The sequence below is a fragment of the Capsaspora owczarzaki genome (assembly GCF_000151315.2).
Source record: "Capsaspora owczarzaki ATCC 30864 unplaced genomic scaffold supercont2.17, whole genome shotgun sequence".
Classification (NCBI taxonomy): Eukaryota; class Filasterea; order Ministeriida; family Capsasporidae; genus Capsaspora; species Capsaspora owczarzaki.
Window position 1 is genome coordinate 504,775 of NW_011887308.1, and position 17,679 is coordinate 522,453.

Genomic DNA, 17,679 nt, shown 5'->3' on the forward strand with positions numbered 1-17,679 from the left:
CGTCTTCGTCTTCGTCGCTCTCGCGGAACTCGTTCGCCAGCAGCGAGTGGTGGCCCATGCGTGCTGCTGTGCCATCGAGGTCGCTGATCAGCGCGAGTGGCGTCGAGCCGTCCGACATTGGCTCGTCCATGAGCAGCTCCAAGCGCGGGCGGTTGCCGGCATCACCGCCGTTCGCACCGCCGTTCGCACCGCCGCCGAGTGTCCGTCGAGCGACTTTGCACCAAGTAAGCAGCAAAGTGTCATCACAAGGGTGAAGTCACGTCCATGATGATGATGAGCCAGGTCAAGGTCAAAGTCAAGGTCAAGGTCAAAGTCAAAGTCAAGTCAAAGCAAAAACGGCAAAACAAAAACACAACAAAAGGGTGAGTTTGTGTTGTGTTTTCAATTCAAAACAATAGCAGAGTTGTACTAAGAGAAAAAAAAAAAAAAAAAAAAAAAAACTTTTGGTTTTCAAACTCACAGTTCATGCGAAAAACAAAAACAAAACTGATACAGTACAAAAAAAAAAAAACAGCTCAACAACACAAACAAAAAACAAGACTGACAGACACCAAACCTGAAACCGAAACAACAAACAACACAACATCGGCATGGACTGGACTGGACAGATGCAATGGAACGAACGAACGAACGAACGAACGAAAAAACGGCCAAACTCAAGACACGATGAGTCAAAACTGCATCGCAACTCAATCACAAGACATGTATTCCCCCAAACAGAATTAACCAAGAACACATCAAATGCTTGACCACAGACAGACAGGCAGACAGACAGCCGTCACAATGCAGCGCGATTGGCAAATTACGGACTGGATCTCGTCATGTTCTCCCATCCCGCAGGATCCATTTCTCGCAAATGGCTCGCTTGCATGAAAAACACAGAGTGCGACGTGCGGGTACTGGTGTCCGAGGTCGCAAAGACGTACTTGACGCAATCCGGCAGCTGGCCTTGAGCAATGCCCGGTGTCTGATACGCGCTATCACAGTGGATGCCATACAGTTCGCGGTAGGTGTCAATCACGGACGTGCCGTTGCTCAGAGGCGAGGTAGCAAGCTCAGGGATCTTCGATGCATGGTTGCTGTATGATTGTTGACTGACTTGGAAAAACACCAAAGCTGGCGTAGTGTTGAGCCGGGTTGTCAGCAACACTGCGTCTGCGACGGGATGATTGCTCCAGCCAGGAATGAACAAGGTGTTCGCAGGGAACGGTTTGCCATTGTTGTGCGTCTGCAGATACGTCTTGACATTCCCGGCTCCGACAGACCGATCGAGAACATGGACGTCGCTGACTGTCGTGGCCAGCCTCAGCCTGGCTCTGGATTGAGAAACGCCTGACAACACCGTCGAATCGCGGAGGTGCAGCAAGAAAAATGCCTCTATCGCGTGCCACCGGATGGTTGCCACCGCATAGATCAAGTGGAGAAAGCCTCCGCGCTCAGCACGAAAGACCGTGATTCCAGCTCTGCGAACGAGGTCGCTGACAGGAATCAATTGCGTGAGGTCATCAGGATCCCGCTTGACCATTCCGGTCTGCAGCCAAACGTCGGCGAAATGCACAGAAAGCCGACCGTGCACGAAAATCGTGGTAAGGTCTTGAACAAGATCTTTGAAGTTCTCACGGGGTCGGTAGTGCTCGATGAGGCGGTTGAGTCGGCTGTCGTAGTAATTCACGCACAACGTGGCAAAGTTGGTGTCGGAATCCTTCTCGTAGCGCGAATCTGCGTAAAACTGCAAAATGCGCGCGACGCCACCAACTTTGAGGAAGAGCCTCTGCATCTGTTCGGCAGTGACTTCCAAACGCGGCTGGTTCGTCGGTGGGTTGCGATAGTACCAAATGGCGCGCAGCGTCTCAGCCTCTGTGGAAGTTAGCGGCGCAATGGGAACCGAAGATTTAGACAATTGCGCGCCCTTCAAAGCATTGTCTGCGCTCATGTTGAACGAGGAGCTGACTGCAGCAACGAAAAGCGAGAAACCGAACGCAGCGTCGAGCTTGTAGAAGGCTTGAGCAGGATGGTCTGCCTTGAGCTGGAACCGATGACCATCAGGAAGTGCATTGTAATGAATGATCGAATTCCACTGGTCGATGAGGACGAGGACACGGAAACGGTGACTTTGGGACTCGAGGCCAACCAACGCAGCATTGATGCGACCCCATTGGTTGAGTGAGGGCCCATCATCTTCGACAAAAGCCGCCTTGAGTTTCCGAAACGCGGGCTCATCGAGGAAGCCCGAGCTCAACAGACGGCGGTTGGCAATTCGCAAATCGCCGATCAGTTGAGAAGCCGCAACTTCAGGTGGTTGTTGAATGAAGGCATCCGTCTTAGGCAGGTAGATGAGGAAAATGGCGCCATCGAAAGGGGTAGCAGCAGGAGCATTAACAGGAGCAGGAGCAGGAGCAGGAGCAGGAGCAGGAGCAGGAGCAGGAGCAGGAGCAGGAGCAGGAGCAGGAGCAGCAGCGAGGCGCTCGAAGAAGGCCCTGTTGTGGCGCATCGCCAGCACGACCATCATCAGCAGAATACTGCTTTTGCCGACACCACCAACACCGGTGAGGTAGTGAGGCCTGGGTGATAGCTTTGATGTTAACAGACTTTGGAACAAGTCACTTGAACTGTTGCGAACGAGCAATTCGACGCTCTTGCCATGCGAATCCAATAGCGCCTTGATCTCGTCCGGAACAGTGAGGCCATCCAAGTCCGCACTGGAAACAGTGAATGTGGTGCCTTGAGCTGGCTGAAGCGGTGGCACGAATGGCGGCTGGGCTGCTGCAGCAGACGATGAGGACGGCACTGCTGGAGCGGAAGATGAGGATGCTGGTGCTGCCGCTGTTGCAAGCGGCGGTGCTGTTGTTGAGAGCAATGCTGCTGCTGATGGTGCTGCTGTTGCTGCTGATGAAGATGAGAGTGCTGCTGCTGAAGACGAGGAGACGACGGCAGCGTATGAGGCAGAGTTCTGTTTCTGTTGCTGCGGCTGTTGCTGCGGCTGTTGCTGCTGCTGCTCCGCATCATAAACCATGAGACGTTCCACCCAGTCCTTCTTGGTCCCGGTCGTCTCGAGTCCGCGGTTGGTCATCATCGGGCGCAGCTTCTCACGCTAGTTTTGCAAGACGCAACGGAGGTCAGGATCATGAAAGCACACACCAGCCAGACCACAGCGCGCTGCAACTCAGTCCTTACAGTGCGCTGCATCCACTGCGCTTCAGTTCGAGGTGCGGCTGCGGTGGACATTGCTGCGTTGGAGGAAGGGAAGGGAAGGAAGGAAACGAAAAAAACGGCGCGAAACACTGCCTGAGAACTTGTCTTGGAAAGGCTGCCAGCTGCTTCGTGGTGTCGTTTACAAAGGCGTGCTTCGTGGCGTCGTTTACAAAGGCGTGAAGTTGGTATTGCGAAATTTCTCGAACTTGCTTATCGATTGATGAGGGAAGTGGTGAAACAACCGGATCAACCACACCGGACGACTGTTACGACCTTACCCGGAACTTGGCCTAGAATCACTACTGAAGCGTACGAAATGTATGCGGAAGTATCGTTTACTAAGACTATAGTGAAGAATGAGGGGAAGACCGATTACGGATGAGCCCAGTTCGTAACAGAAACGAAGGAAACGAAATCGTGCAACAATCGGGCTGCCAAAGCGAGTGCTCTTTCTCTTCCTCGGGCTGTTCCTGCTCCAAACATTGATTTTGCGTATCAAAGCGGGTTGAAGTGGTTTTTGTCAAAAGTGCAATGGACGACGATCGCACCTCGAATCACTCGTCTTATTTTTCTTTCGCTCAGACTCCTCATGCCCAAGCGACGCAGCGAAGACCCGGCCGATGCAGAAGCCGCAACAGCCGCGCATACGCTGAAAAAGACACGCGTTGCCGCTGCAGCAGACACGAACGGAGACAACGAGGGCAGCGCAGTGGCAGGGAACGAAGCGGCGACTGCGATGGTTGTTGACGATGGTCGCCACGAGGCGCCAGCCAAGTCCAAGGCCAAGGCAAAGCCCGCTGCGGCCACTGCGAACGGCGCTGCGACGACGAGCGCACCTGCAGCATCTGCATCGTCGGCGGCAGCTGCCACGATGAGCCCTGCAAGGCTGGCCAAGTTGGCCAAGCGCGCGGCGCGGACGCGCACACCTGCTGCTGACAGTCCGACCGCCGCCGCCAAGTCTGCAGACAGCCAGACAGCCAAGCCAGCACAGCAGGCAACACAACAAAAGAAAAAGGCAAAGAAGCGCAAGAGCAAGCACATCAAGGCCGCAGTCGCTGCCGCCGCTGCTGCCGCCGCTGCCAAGGGCGGAGCAGATGGGGACGATGCTGGTGGTGAGGCGACGACGCGGGAAGCCATTCAGGCCGCATCGAGCTACTTGAGTGAGTGGCGTGACTCGCCTGAGACCTGGAAGTTCAAGAAGGTGCGCCAAGTCTTCTTGCTGCAGCACGCGTACGACCCGCGTGTGATTGACAAGACGCTGTTCAAGACATTTGCAGACTATATCGACAAGCTCGATGGTAGTGCACGGCAAACAACCCTCGAAGACGCCAAGAAGCGTGTTGAAACGCTTGAGAAGCAGGTGGCGGAAGAGTCTTCCTCGGAAGAATCGTCCGACGAGGACTCTGACAGCGACGACGACGACGACGACAACAACAACAACAACAACAACAAGAAGAAGAGCGACGCAAAAGCCGACTCCGACGACGCAGACAGCGGGAGTGACAGTGGCAGTGACAGTGACAGTAGCAGTGACGAAAAGAAGGCAAAGAGCAAGCGCGACCAAGCTGCAAAGGAGCGCACCAAGGCTGCGAAAGAGAAGCGAGCTCAGATCAAGCTGCTCCGCACCATTGAGCTGTTCCGGGCCAAGAAGATTGTTCGCGTTCTTGCTTAGATTGTGCTTTCCATCTGTTTCTTGCGTTAACCAAAAAGTATTATCCACACCGTCGAGAATTGCACTTTGTCGTTCTGGCGCTTCCAATCCTCCAATCCTCCGTCTCTTACACTGTGAAAGAAAAAAAAACCACACACAATCAATCCAATGGCAGAACAAAGCTCTTATTGCTTGCAAACAAAAAGCCATCACAAACAATGTCAAGCGTCACCGTGGGAGAGCAACAACAGGGGGACAACAAGGCCAAGCATGTCAACAAGCCGCAGGCACAGCCGCAACACGAGAAAGAGGTTCAAGCACGAGCTGCTTAAGCATCGGCCTGGGCATCCTTCTTGAGGGCGCCCATGAACGCCTTCTTCTCGGCAATGGTCTGGAAGCGACCGTGGCCGAACTTGGACGAGGTGTCGATGAACTTGAGGTTGGTCTTCTCGAGGGCAACACGCGAGGTGTGGACGAGGAGGGACTTGCGGAGGGTGATGACACGCTTCTTGGCGCCCATGATGCAGCCCTTGAGGATGAGGAAGTCCTCCTTGACCTGGCCGTAGTGGGGGAAGCCACCGAGGGGGGTGATGTTCTTCTCGGTGATGTCGTACTCGGTCGAGGCGTTGTTCTTGGCGCCGCTGGAAGCACCAGCACCGACACGGTAGATCTTCTTGTTGAGCTCGGTGCGGTGGTGGTAACCCTTCTGACCGGCACGGGCAACAGAGCGGTTGACGTTGGCAGGGTGCCACGCGCCAATGCAAGCAACCTTGCGGAGACCCTTGTGGGACTTGCGGGGGAGACGGCGGGTGCCGAAACGGTAGGTGACGCCAGTGAAACCCTTGCCGCGAGTGACACCGATGACGTCGACCATCTCGTTCTCGGAGAAGACGTCCTTGAGGGAGATCTCCTTCTCAAAGTGCGAGCGGGCGTACTTGAGCTTGTCGGCGACAGAGCCACCGTTGACCTGGATCTCCATAATGTGGGCCTTCTTCTGGCCGCCAAGGTTGAGCTTCTTGGTCTGGGTGTGGACGAGCAGGCGGACGACCGAGCAGTACTTCTTGATGCGGTCAAACTCCTTCTCGATCGACTTCTTGCCCTCCTCGGTCGAGTACTTCTTGGCGTACTTGGTGAAGGCCTTCTTCTTGCACTGGTACCAGTTCTTGTAGAAGCGGCGGCGAACCTCCTCGCTGAGGTGCTCAGCCCAGACGGTGGTGAGGGCACGGAGACCACGGGGGGTGGCAACGTAGCCGACAGCGCCGACGACAACCACCGGGGGAGCCTCAACGATGGTGACAGCCTCAACAATCTCCTTCTTGTTGAGCTTGGAGCCCATACGGTCGACCTCGCGGACGACGTGGGTCATGCCAGCCTTGTAGCCGAGGAAGGCAGTCAGGTGGCAGGGCTTGGAGGCGTCGTCACGGGGGAACGACTTGACGCGACCACGGTGGGTGGCCGAGCGCTTGCGCGGGGCAAAGCCGAGCGAACCGTGGCGGGGAGCCGAAAACTTGCGGTGAGCCTAGCGATGGTTGTCAAGAAAAGAGGAGGAGGAGGAAAGAGAGGTGAGTGCAAAGGTGGAGGAGGACATGTGGAATTGATGAATCATTGGAAAGATCGACATCGCAAAGTGAATCCGCCGCCCTCTCTGGGATGGAGACGATCGATCACAGGCGGCGCCAGAACTGGTGCTGGTTTGTGGAATGGGAGTGGGTGGTGGGTGACGCCAGAGCGTCAAGGAGCGCGCGAAGGTTGAAAAAAAAATCTTCGAAATCGACAGCCCAACCTCCTCCACAGCCCCTCGCGCCCCTACGCTTGTCGCCTCGACCCAGCCGCGCGAATCCGATAGAACAGGTTCTTTTACATCGGATTAGACCAGGTCGGTGAGCCAGAGGTCGGCGGATGGCCGGAGAGGGGAGCGCAGCGGTGTTCGCAGCGGAAGGCGCACTTCAGTTCGTTCCTCGCTCAGACCAGCCCTCCAGCCAGACGAGCAATCTCCCAAGTGATAACAGAGATGTGTTGAAGCGCTGCCAGGCGTCGAGAGAGGGAAGGAGAGAGACAGAGGTGGTTTTTTTGGGGGGGGAAGGAGAGGGGTTTGCTGAATTGTTCGCCGTTACCATTGTATAAGTGTATGGACAAGAGAGAGCGAACACCAGATTTGGCGAGGCCGAATTTCAACGAACAAGTAATTCGACCTTGAAATTAGAATTGAAAGTAAACGTCAACCCCGACGTGGACTGCACAATCGACGGCTGTTGTGTGTGTTCGGATTTTTCACATTTTGCACTGATTTCTCAGACCTGTGAAAACGGGTTTTGGAATTGGTTGAAGCTTGTTCGAGCTGTCCAACAGTGCAGGTCGCGCTAGAAAACGCAAGAATAAATCTCAGCACGCACTCTTCCTTGTCATGTCACGTTTGAACAAGTTTGCAACCGAAGAAGGCCGCTTGGCCTCGTTCAAAAGCAACTGGACGCTGCCAAAGCACTGCGCCGCCAATCCTGCAGCGGTATGAGTTTCTCCGAGAATTCACACAAACACAGACACACACACTCTCTCTCGTCCAAGTTCAATGCGAAATGGTCCTCAGACCTGGCAGCGTAAATCAGAGGCAAATGTATCGTCGGAGGGAAAAAGTGCGCAATATTTGAATTCTACCAGGCTTGTTTCAACTTCACGAGCACGAGATTCTCGTCTTCCCCCCGCGCCAGGCCAGTCTCAGGCCTAACTCTGACATCCATGGCATCGATTGAGTGCTTGGTCTTTGCCTTTGAGACGATAGAGCTGGCCAGAGAACGTGGAGAGGGGGGGGGAGGAAAGCTCTGGTTGAAACAAAATCGAACAAAACGGTTGCTGTTTGAAAAACGGTTGACAAAATGATCCAGGCTGAAGGCCGCGCCGCACTTGGATTGCCCGCGCGACCACTCTCCCCAGATGTGCTTTGGTTTGATTGTGGCGGATAACCCGCGGGCTGATTGGAGGGGAAGACGTCGAGAATGAGGAAGGCTGCTCACACGTTTCACCGACTTTTGAAACAACCCAAACATCCAACAGCTCGCCAAAGCCGGCTGGTACAGCATCTCCACCAAGCAAAATGAAAATGCCGCCAAGTGCTTCTCGTGTAGCAAGGAATTGGAAGGTTGGGATCCAACGGATGACCCAGTGTAAGTTTGACGCAGTGTTCTGATGGGTACTGCACTCAGCTGTCGCTCACAACCGCTCGTTGCAGACAAGAGCACGTCAAACACGCAGGCTATTGCACATTTATCCAACAGTTTGTCAAGACTCTCGCAGAAGAAAAGGAGGGTATCGCACCGACCGCTGTCCCTCAACCTGCAGCGGCAGCAGCAGCAACAACAAGCACGGCGCCCGCCGCTCCAACAACTGTGGAGGTGCCACGGACGGCAGCACGCAGTCGTGTGGTAAAGAAACCAACAGCAGCTTCCACTCATACCGAGACGGCGCCTGCACCTGTCACGAAAGCTGTAGAAGCGCCTGCCAGCGTTGCGGCCGCCCCTGCCAAGCCGACAGAGCCTGAAGTCATGGAGACTCCCCGTGTTTCCAAGACCACCTCTCGCACCAAGCGAACTGTTCCGGCTCCTCGAGAGGACAAGCCCGCGACGGCGGTTGATTCTGCATCCATCGAGAATCAGAGCGCCAACAACGAAGTTGCAGCTCAGCCACAAAAGACGGAACCAACGGCTACTGTTGCGGCTGCTGCTGTGATTGCAGCTCCAGAGCCGGCTTCAAGTAGATTTTCAAAGTTGAACTCAGCGTACACTGAGGAGGAACTCGACCTCACTGTGGAGCAATACTTGCAACGCTTGACTGGCACCATTCTCGAGAAATACGCCGCCGCAGCCGACCGCAAAATTGAAGAGTTTAAGAAAAGGGCTGCCCAGGCGCGTCAAGAAATTGAGAGGCTGCAGACAGTGGATTGTGTAGATGAGGTGAAGTGAATTTTTAAATGTTGCCGCTCTTGCCATATGTATAAACAAACAAAAGAACAAAAAAAAAAAAAAAAAAAACCACCGCTTGCCGGATTTCTCATGGAGTTGACTCGAGAGTTTTCCAAAAAACTGCGAGCAACCCGTATCGCTCGGTGTATTCAATACCTGCACTCTGTGTGGCTTCATCTCATTCCGATCTGCCTCTTTCCAAGCCAGCAGAATTATACAGTACGGGAGTGTAAAAACGCCTTCTCGGTGTCATGCATTTTTTGATGTTTGGTGTGTTTCTCCCATCCTTGTGGTGCTGCTTCCCGATAATCTTCGCAGCCCCCCCCCCGCCTCCCCTCGAGTGCTCTTCATCCAAGCGAGCAGACTTGCCATCAGACAAGCAGTGTACGCACTGCATTTGCCAGCCAAGTTGCGCCCGTCGTGGCCCTTTGAACTCAAACGCCAGCTTGAAAACGGCTAACTGTTCAAATGGAGCGTTTTCTTTGGGGTCAGCCACTCTCACTCGCTGACCCTTCACATCGCTTGTTTTCACTCAGACCAGCCGCCTTTGAACCTCCGTTGCACACACACACACACACACACACACGATGAAAGCCGACACAACCATTTGCTTTGCTTTGGCGCTACTTTTGGTTTAGTCATCCTTTTTTTGTAAATTGTTTATTTTATTTTGGAAGTAAACAAGGCTTTCACTTTTTGTTTTCGAGGGCTTTTTTTTTTTTTTTTATCTGCTTTTCAACGCTGTCCATGCTGCAACAAGAGTCGGAAATCACCGCCAATGAAACCTGCACCAACATGCATTGTGACACAAGGCTGTTCCAAACAGCGAGTAGTAGCAGACAAAGGGAGGAGGAATTGGTGAAGGTCGAGATTTCCAAGGGAAACCAATTCGCCAGCCTCGGATCCGCACCGCCAGCGGCTCATGCAGCACCTGCACCAGTAGCTGCGCTGTCGACATCCATCAGTCTCGAATCTGGCAACCTCGCACCAGCCTCATCCGTGTCCGATTCACTGTTGTCCTGTTCCTCCTCTGCCGTATTCGCGCACAGCAACACGTCCGCCGTAGCCCCGCCCATCATTCCCCAACCGTTGTCCGCGGCGCCTCATATTGCCCACTCGCCACCTCACAGCGCAATGCCGTGTGCCTTTCCGAGTGCTCAGATCGCTCCGATCCCCAGCACCGAAACAAGCAGCGGAGCATTTGAAGCGAATACCACGCCGCTGGGCGCTGGAGTGCGAGGGCAAGTCCGAGCCCGCTCGCCGTCGCCCAGCCCGACACGTCTGCACTCGACCTCGGCGTCCTCGGATGCAGACACACTCCAGCCGCACGAAACCAAACGCGTGTGCCTGGCCGAAGCCGAGAACACCGCGTCGGACTCGACGATCACTAATCGTTACGGCGCTTTCGGGCGTCATGCAATTTCAGCTTACGTCGCTGCTTTTTCCCAACCCGCAATCCCGACCACACCTCCCTCCACCCAGCTTGCTCCCGGCACCGGCTCCGTGGACAGTGTTGGCAGTATGGACGTCGCGGGGAGCGCAGGTCGCTCTGCGATGCCACATACCGAGGCTGACGGCCAGCTAGGGCGTGGACAACAAGCCGCCCCCGCATCAGCCACAAGATCAATCTCAGAGCAAGCGCGGCCCTCGTCGTCGTCGCCCCCAAGCCTCCAGAAGCCTTTGGCAATGTATGCTCAGTCTGCTACGACTACTAAAGCTGCTGCTGCTACTGCTGCTGCTGCTGCTCAAGTGCATCTCGTGGGCAGCAGCAGCAGCTCGGAAAGCGTGGGGGAAATCTCCGTGGGTCAAGCCCAGCCAGCCGTGCCACCGGTCGATCCGCCCACCGCTCATGGCCCTGCACTCGGAGGAGAGACTGCAGCTATAAATGCTGGGGCGAGCAGTGGCCATGCCGCAGCGTCGAGACAGGGAAACGTGTCACCCGACACCGGGCTGCATCGTCTTCTTGCTGTGGCCCAGCAAGAGCAGCATCAGCTCCAAGCAGCTGGGCAGCCCACTCTTGCTAGCCAATCGCCACCTTCAATGCAGCAGAACTTGGTCCTGGCACCTGGCCGACACTCGCCTCCGCGCCATTCTCCTCAGCAACTTGTGCAACAGCCCGCAGCAATGGCTCCAGTGCCTGTCAACGCCCAACCCGTGGTCCAGCCACAGCAACACCAACAGGTGCAACAAGTACAACAAATCATGCAACATCAACATCAACCACAGCAGTATCGTAGCTACCAAAGTTACCCGATGCATCAACCACCGCAGCAACCGCTTCAACTTCAACACCCGCAACCAATGCAGCAACCAATGCAGCAACCGATGCAGCAACAACAACCGATGCAGCAACAACAACCGATGCAGCAACAACAACAGCTGCAACAAGTGCAACAGCTGCAGCACCTGCCCGGATTCCAATCGCAAATTGTGCAGAGCGTTTCGGGACAGCTCTTCATGATCCCCGCTCATCACAGCAACGAGCCTTCGCAACCACCGCTGCCTCATCTGCTTCACCCACAAGTGCAGATCCGCCAGATTCAGATGCCCCACCAACCACCTCATACGTTGTACGCGCTTCAGACAGTTACGGGCATGCAGTACTTTACAGCACAGCCGACCCCCATCAACATGCCCCAAATACAGCCACAACAGTTGCCGCAGCAGCAATATTCGCCCTACGGTCAACCAACACAGCCCCCGCCCAACTATCAAGCGCAACCGCAGCAGCCGATGCAAGTTATGCAGCATATGCACCAGCCCTTGTTGCAACCAGTAGTGCCTCAGCAGCACCAGCCGCTCCAGCCGCTCCAACAGCACCAGCAGCACCAGCAATCACTCAGCTTCTCCTCTGGCTCCAACAGCTCGCTTCCCATGGTTTCAACTCCGCTCAGTTCCAGCTTTGGCAGCCCGCCCGACCACTCTCAGCAACACTGGCTCCCGCAAATGTCTACGCCAGACGCCGCGCTTGCACCTCTGACCAGCGCAGGAAGCAGTCAACCATTCAGCCCAGCTGTGGCGGACACTTTCCGGAGCTACGGCGACGCAAAAGATACGGGCGATGCAGAGAGCGACACCGTTGACGAAGGGGTGGGCGAGGATGCGTATCCTGCCTCTCATGTTGTTTTTCCGACAACTGGCAAGAGGCGCCGGAAAACGTCCACCTACGACACCGGCGTTTCCAGTGTTGACCTGAAGGAGACGAGTCGCAACCGCCGCTCCTTTGCTTCGCAGGGATCGTCTGTGACATCGCTCCCAGAGCCCATGCAAATCATGCTGGACTCTCCGCCACAGCTGTCTGACACGCCGAGTCTCGTCTCAAAAGCAACGCCAAAGGTGACTGCCAAGCCGCTCACTGCACGCAAAACGGCATCACAGGCCGCGCAGCCAAAGGACAAGGAGCCGTTTCTTCATGTTTGCGTCGCGCCTCCTTCCCTCATCGATTTGTTTGCAAACTCCAATACGTATCCCATGTACGAACACAAGACGGACAAATCGCTGCTGCCCTTCGAATGCTTCCGGAATTCGTCTCTTGAAAGTAGGTCCCAATCCAAACTAAACTGAGAAGCATTTGAGTTTGTGTGTGTTGTTTGGCTTGCCACTTGGATGCTGACGATTCTCATTTCATTGCCACACACAAACTCTGCCATCAGGTCCTTTCTTTGTGCGCCTCATTCCTCGCGAAAACGATCTGCCAATCGTTCACCCTCGCCTCGGAGGTCTGCGCTTGTCGGGAACACACGTCCAAAACCTCTTCCTCACCGAATACGGTCGCGGCGACAAGGAGGCGGTCTGGCGCATTTCTGGCAATGTCAATTCTCTTGCTCTCACCGTGCTCGCGGTCGATGGCAAGCCCAAGTACGTGACGTACACGGCCCGCGAGCGAGTAGATCGCGGCGCTGCCGGCTCAGCCCGACGCAACCGCGTCATCCGCCTGGTGCATGAGATTATTTCCCCCGACCATTCTGATGGTATGTTTGAGTTTGGGTTGGTGGATTCCCGGCTGGGTGCTGTTCTCACTTTTTCTTTTTTGGAAATTGTTTCGTTTGCTGTTTTTGTTGTTTTTGTTGGCGTTTTGCTTTGTTTTGTTTTGCCAATGCTCGTACAAACAGAGCCACTGCTGATGCTCGTGCTGTGCATTAACAACCTCGAGACAGAAATTGTTGGGCATCCCGCGGGAGTGGCGTTGAACGCTCTCACGCGCTGGATTCAACGCAACCGAAATGCTCGTCGCTCGGACGACGAGTAGCCAAAGTCTTTGTTGCGTCTTTTTGTTGTTGTTGTTGTTGTTGTTGTTGTTGTTGTTGTTGTTGTTGTTGTTGTTGTTGTTGTTGTTGTTGTTGTTGTTGTTGTTGTTGTTGTTGTTGTTGTTGTTGTTGTTGTTGTTGTTGTTGTTTCCCCCTTGATTTACGATTCCTTGACTGCATTGTGGTATTTTATGAATAGATTTAAATTCCAAAGCAGTAAATTTACACGTTTTGTTGCGTCTGAGCGACTTTGGATTGTTCCAAATTCGTAGCAATAGATGTTGTCACTCACTCCCCCTTTTCCACACACAACCCCCCCCCCTCCCGCTTTCCCCATCAAAAACCAAGCGCAAGAAGAACCATGAGCGACGATGCGAATCTGATTGAAGGCGCGACTGTTGTTGCCCGGGCTCTGGCGCAGCAGGGTGTGCAGTTCCTCTTTGGCGTCGTTGGCATCCCAGTGATTGGCGTGCGTAACCCATCCATCCTTCATCTCGCTGGAAGGAGTCATCTTGGATGCGTGTCTTTGTGTCGTAGCCCCTGTCCCCCCTTCCCAGTTCCCGCGGCTGTGGCTGACTGTTTTGCACTGAGTGTGACTGTTCTGGGTTGGGTTGGGTTGAGCTTTCAGAGCAAAGTCAGCAACAACGGCAACAACCAATTTGGAGCAATGTTCCTCCGCTTCCGCCTTTTGTGCTTCGTCGCTGACTTGCTTTTTTTTTGTCGGCTTTTGTCGTTGATTTTGTGTTGATTTTGTGTTGATTTTAACGCTGCATTCTGTGGAATAACCGCAGCTTGCAGCAGCCGCACAGGCTGAGGGAATCACGTACATTGGCATGCGCAACGAGCAGGCTGCCAGTTACGCGGCAGGCGCCGTCGGCTATCTCACGGTAAGGCGATCGAGTTACCTTGCCAATCCTACTACTACCTACTTTTACTACTACTACTGGACGGGGGACCGTCTTGGAGTCGTTGGAATCGGTGGGCTCTGAACCAAAGAGATTCACGACCAAATCTCACACTGTGATTCTTGAACGAGATCACAGGGTCATCCTGGTGCGTGCCTCGCTGTCTCGGGTCCCGGCATGATTCATGCGCTGGCAGGCATGGCAAACGCCTGGTCGAATTGCTGGCCCATGATTCTGCTCGGCGGTGCATGGTAGGTTTTTTTGCCGAATCGCCTTTGTCTGAGTGATGTTGCTCACGTTTGTTGCGACGGGCGCAGCGATACATTCTATGAGGGCATGGGCGGCTTCCAAGAGTTTCCGCAGGTAAACAAACTGCCGCCAGTGCAATGAATATCTGCAAAGCAAACCTGACTTGTCATGAACGCCTCTTTCCACGCGTTAGGTTGAAGCTGCTCGTCTCTACTCCAAGTTCTCGGCCAGACCCAGCAGCATTGACCGTATCCCATTCTACATTGAGCGCGCTGTGCGTCTCACCACCTACGGCCGGCCCGGAGCTGCCTACATTGATCTTCCCGGCGACATGCTCACTGGCAAAGGTAAAAACAACGATGAGTTGACAACAGAAGCGGTATTGTCACCGCCTTGCCGCCCCCCCCCCCAAATCTCATTCCTCATTTCGTTTGATTTCTTTTGATTTCTTGTGATTTCTTGTGATTCCTTCACAGTCCCCGAGTCCAGCGTGCAGTATGTACCCCGCTGCCCGCCGGCGCCGCGATCTCTCGCGTGCCCGAAAGCAATCGCTGATGCGATTCAACTCTTGAAATCCGCAAAGCAGCCGCTGGTGGTCATTGGCAAGGGCGCGGCATTCGGGCGTGCTGAAACGAATGCCAAGCGATTCGTTGAGGAGACTGGCATGCCATTTTTGCCGACGCCCATGGGTAAAGGCGTGCTGGACGACCAGCACGAACAGTGCGTTGCAGCTGCTCGCTCCAAAGCGCTGCAGTCCGCGGACGTGATTGTCCTGCTTGGCGCTCGCTTGAACTGGATGCTCCATTTTGGCGAGGAGCCTCGATTCCGCAAGGACGTCAAGATCATTCAAGTCGAGCTTTGCCCTGAAGAGTTTCACGGATCGGTACCGGTTGCCGTGGCGCTCAACGGCCATGTCGATTCGGTGCTTGAGCAGCTGGTGAACGCGCTCGGTCAATCCAAGCCTGCGTGGAAGCACGCGCGCACCTCGCCATGGTGGAAGTCGCTCTCGGAGAAGGTGGAGCAGAATCGCATCGTGAGCGCCGAGCTCGCCAAGTCGGACGAAATGCCCATGACGTACTACCGCGTGTTTGGAGAAATCGTGCCCCAGCTCCCGCCCCACGCCGTCATCGTGTCGGAGGGCGCCAACACGATGGATATCGGCCGAACCGTCATTCCCAACCGCTACCCGCGCCACCGGCTTGACGCCGGTACCTTCGGAACCATGGGTGTTGGCCTCGGCTTTGCGATTGCCGCGGCGCTTGTGTACCCCGATCGGCAGGTTGTCTGCATTGAAGGAGACTCTGCCTTTGGCTTTTCCGGACTCGAGATTGAAACTGCGGTGCGCTTGCAGCTCCCCATTGTCTTTGTCGTTGTCAACAACAATGGCATCTACGGCGGCTTTGACCAGGAAACCTGGGCTGCCAACCAGCAGGAAGGCAGCCCCGCTCCCGGAAACTGCCTGTTGCCGAACGCGCGCTACGAGCGTGTGGCGGAGGCGTTTGGCGGCAAGGGTTATTTTGCCACAACCCCCGACGAGCTTCGATCTGCATTCCGCGAAGCGATTGGCAACAAGAAGCAAGTGTCGTTGGTGAATGTCATGATCAGTCCATACGCCGTTCGCAAGCCGCAGGTCAGTCATTTGTTGAATCGGAGAGGGATTATTTTTGTTTTGTTTTTTTGTTTTTGGTTGTTTTTTTTTTTTGTCGAAATTTGATTTGGTGGTGCAGCACATTTACTCACAATCTTGTTGCTCTTGGTTGTGCTTTAGGAGCACGAGTGGTTGACACGCAAGTCAAAGTTGTAAAAAAACACAAGAGAAAACAAGTCAATGCCATTTGGGATTTTTAATTGTATACAGTTTGCTGTCAATAAATACAAAGAGTTGGACTCCACCTAGCTCACGCAACAACCTGACTCGCTATTCGAAGCTTGCTGCTGTTGTTGCTGTTGCTGTTGCTGTTGCCGGCGACGCTGTTGCTCGGCCAAAGACTGCTGCATGGCGCGCTGGAGCTCGATATCTTCTTCACTCAGATTAGAGCCATCTGGAGCATTGCTTGTCGGTCCACTGCTGCTGGAAATGCGTGCTGACTCGGCAAGGGCGCGCGCCAAAGCCTCGTCCTCGCTCAAGCCGCCGTTGGCATGGACTGCGCTTGCTGGTGCCCGATTGGATGGGGCGTTTGTCTGTCGCAGGCTTCGCTCTTCCGCAAGTTGTCTACCAGTTGTGTTCATCGCGCCCTGCTGCGGTCGCGTGTTGGATTTGGCAGCGCTCGGTGCTGGAGTCGTCCGCTGTCAACCCCCCCCCCAAAAAAAAAAGAAAAAAAAAAAGAAGAAGAAGAAGCAACGGCATGCACACGGTGAGTTTCTGCTACTCGCAATCCATGTAAATGCGCAGAACAAGCACAGCACAGTTGCACAACAAATCCGTACAGAAGCAGCGGGTTGAGCTGGGGTTGAGCGGAACGGCCCGGAACCTTGGTTTCGTTGCTGGGACGCTCCCGCCTGTGCGGAGCACTGGTGGTCTTGCTCGATGCGATGCTTCAGACAATAATTCTTCCGGCAGGTTGCGCACCGCATTGGCATGGCCTCTTTCGTCTTGCAATTCTGGAAGCTGCAGGCGTTTGCGAAAATCTTGGTCGCTGTTGCTGCAGGGGTCGCACAGCCACCGTTGATATGCTCTTCCATCTGTTTCACAATGGTTGGTTTTGTTTTTCTTGTCACGGGTCAGAGCCACAGACACCCATCAAGAGCACAGAAGGGTTGGATTTCCAGACGACTGACCGCGAGGTTTGGATCCATGCCCTTGCGAGGGACGGGCACTGGCTTGCCGCATATTGGGCACTCTGGAACACGGGCATCCTTTGTGTATGCTTCAGGGCAGGTGTGATCCGTGTACGCGCGGTGCTCGGCACTGCAGTCAAGCAGAAGTACGCACAGAGGTTTGGTGAGTGAACAACCACAGAGCTTGAAGCCCCACTGCGCGAGTTGAGTTGGAGTCCAACCCGTGTCGCATGATGAAGCAAAGTCGCGAATGCTCTGATTGTAAAGATGTGCTCGGGGGCTGGCAGCATGATCGTCGCCATCATCGGTCAACAAGCAGAACTTACCAGTGAATTCGATGACACGCGTCGCAAGTGTACGGCAGGAAGTCTGCAGGTTGATCAACAAAAGCGAATGGTGGATTGAGAACAAACAGTCAAGGTCAAGACATTGATGATGATGGTGATGGTGGTGATGATGATGAGGGGATTGACTGACCGAGCTGCTTGCAGGTCGTCACTGCGCAGTGCGTGCCGAAATCCATCACGACTGCGAAGACGAGATGGAAAGACTGTTCCGCCGAACTTAACAGTGATCACCAATGTTGTTGCTGTTGCTGTTCAGCCAGCGATATCCACTGCAAAATCGCAGGAGCCATTTCTGATTTTTTTTATTATAGTTGCCTTTGTCAGACCCGCTCAGACTGACGATTTCAATTGAGCTGG

The 17,679-nt window shown here is 54.5% G+C and overlaps 7 protein-coding genes across 7 annotated transcripts; 4 read left to right on the top strand and 3 right to left on the bottom strand.

Moving 5' to 3' along the window:
• Positions 1-802: 802 nt before the first annotated feature.
• Positions 803-3,225, bottom strand: CAOG_09162 (hypothetical protein; the record flags this gene model as incomplete). Its single annotated transcript, XM_011272573.1, has 2 exons — positions 803-3,091; positions 3,175-3,225. The coding sequence occupies 2 exons, from the start codon at positions 3,223-3,225 to the stop codon at positions 803-805; spliced, it is 2,340 nt and encodes a 779-aa protein (XP_011270875.1).
• A 529-nt stretch (positions 3,226-3,754) lies between these two features.
• On the top strand, positions 3,755-5,008 carry CAOG_08117 (hypothetical protein). Its single transcript, XM_004342669.2, has one exon. The coding sequence runs from the start codon at positions 3,782-3,784 to the stop codon at positions 4,862-4,864; it is 1,083 nt and encodes a 360-aa protein (XP_004342718.1). The 5' UTR covers positions 3,755-3,781; the 3' UTR covers positions 4,865-5,008.
• Positions 5,009-5,171: 163 nt separating this feature from the next.
• CAOG_08118 (ribosomal protein L3) lies at positions 5,172-6,983 on the bottom strand (the record flags this gene model as incomplete). The annotated part of the gene is made up of 2 exons (XM_004342670.2): positions 6,958-6,983; positions 5,172-6,362 (listed from the first exon to the last, which is right to left on the bottom strand). Exons 1-2 carry the CDS (start codon positions 6,958-6,960, stop codon positions 5,172-5,174), a joined length of 1,194 nt encoding a protein of 397 aa, XP_004342719.2. The 5' UTR covers positions 6,961-6,983.
• A 264-nt stretch (positions 6,984-7,247) lies between these two features.
• Positions 7,248-8,796, top strand: CAOG_08119 (hypothetical protein; the record flags this gene model as incomplete). The annotated part of the gene is made up of 3 exons (XM_004342671.1): positions 7,248-7,346; positions 7,892-8,001; positions 8,067-8,796. The coding sequence occupies 3 exons, from the start codon at positions 7,248-7,250 to the stop codon at positions 8,794-8,796; spliced, it is 939 nt and encodes a 312-aa protein (XP_004342720.1).
• A 653-nt stretch (positions 8,797-9,449) lies between these two features.
• Positions 9,450-13,132, top strand: CAOG_08120 (hypothetical protein). Its single transcript, XM_004342672.2, has 3 exons — positions 9,450-12,334; positions 12,450-12,767; positions 12,909-13,132. The coding sequence occupies exons 1-3, from the start codon at positions 9,544-9,546 to the stop codon at positions 13,043-13,045; spliced, it is 3,246 nt and encodes a 1,081-aa protein (XP_004342721.1). The 5' UTR covers positions 9,450-9,543; the 3' UTR covers positions 13,046-13,132.
• A 214-nt stretch (positions 13,133-13,346) lies between these two features.
• Positions 13,347-16,089, top strand: CAOG_08121 (2-hydroxyphytanoyl-CoA lyase). Its single transcript, XM_004342673.2, has 7 exons — positions 13,347-13,512; positions 13,835-13,930; positions 14,087-14,199; positions 14,266-14,311; positions 14,391-14,544; positions 14,674-15,827; positions 15,966-16,089. Exons 1-7 carry the CDS (start codon positions 13,405-13,407, stop codon positions 15,999-16,001), a joined length of 1,707 nt encoding a protein of 568 aa, XP_004342722.2. The 5' UTR covers positions 13,347-13,404; the 3' UTR covers positions 16,002-16,089.
• On the bottom strand, positions 16,022-17,583 carry CAOG_08122 (hypothetical protein). The gene is made up of 5 exons (XM_004342674.2): positions 17,453-17,583; positions 17,302-17,344; positions 16,976-17,105; positions 16,625-16,879; positions 16,022-16,483 (listed from the first exon to the last, which is right to left on the bottom strand). Exons 1-5 carry the CDS (start codon positions 17,496-17,498, stop codon positions 16,091-16,093), a joined length of 867 nt encoding a protein of 288 aa, XP_004342723.2. The 5' UTR covers positions 17,499-17,583; the 3' UTR covers positions 16,022-16,090.
• Between the last annotated feature and the right edge of the window lie 96 nt (positions 17,584-17,679).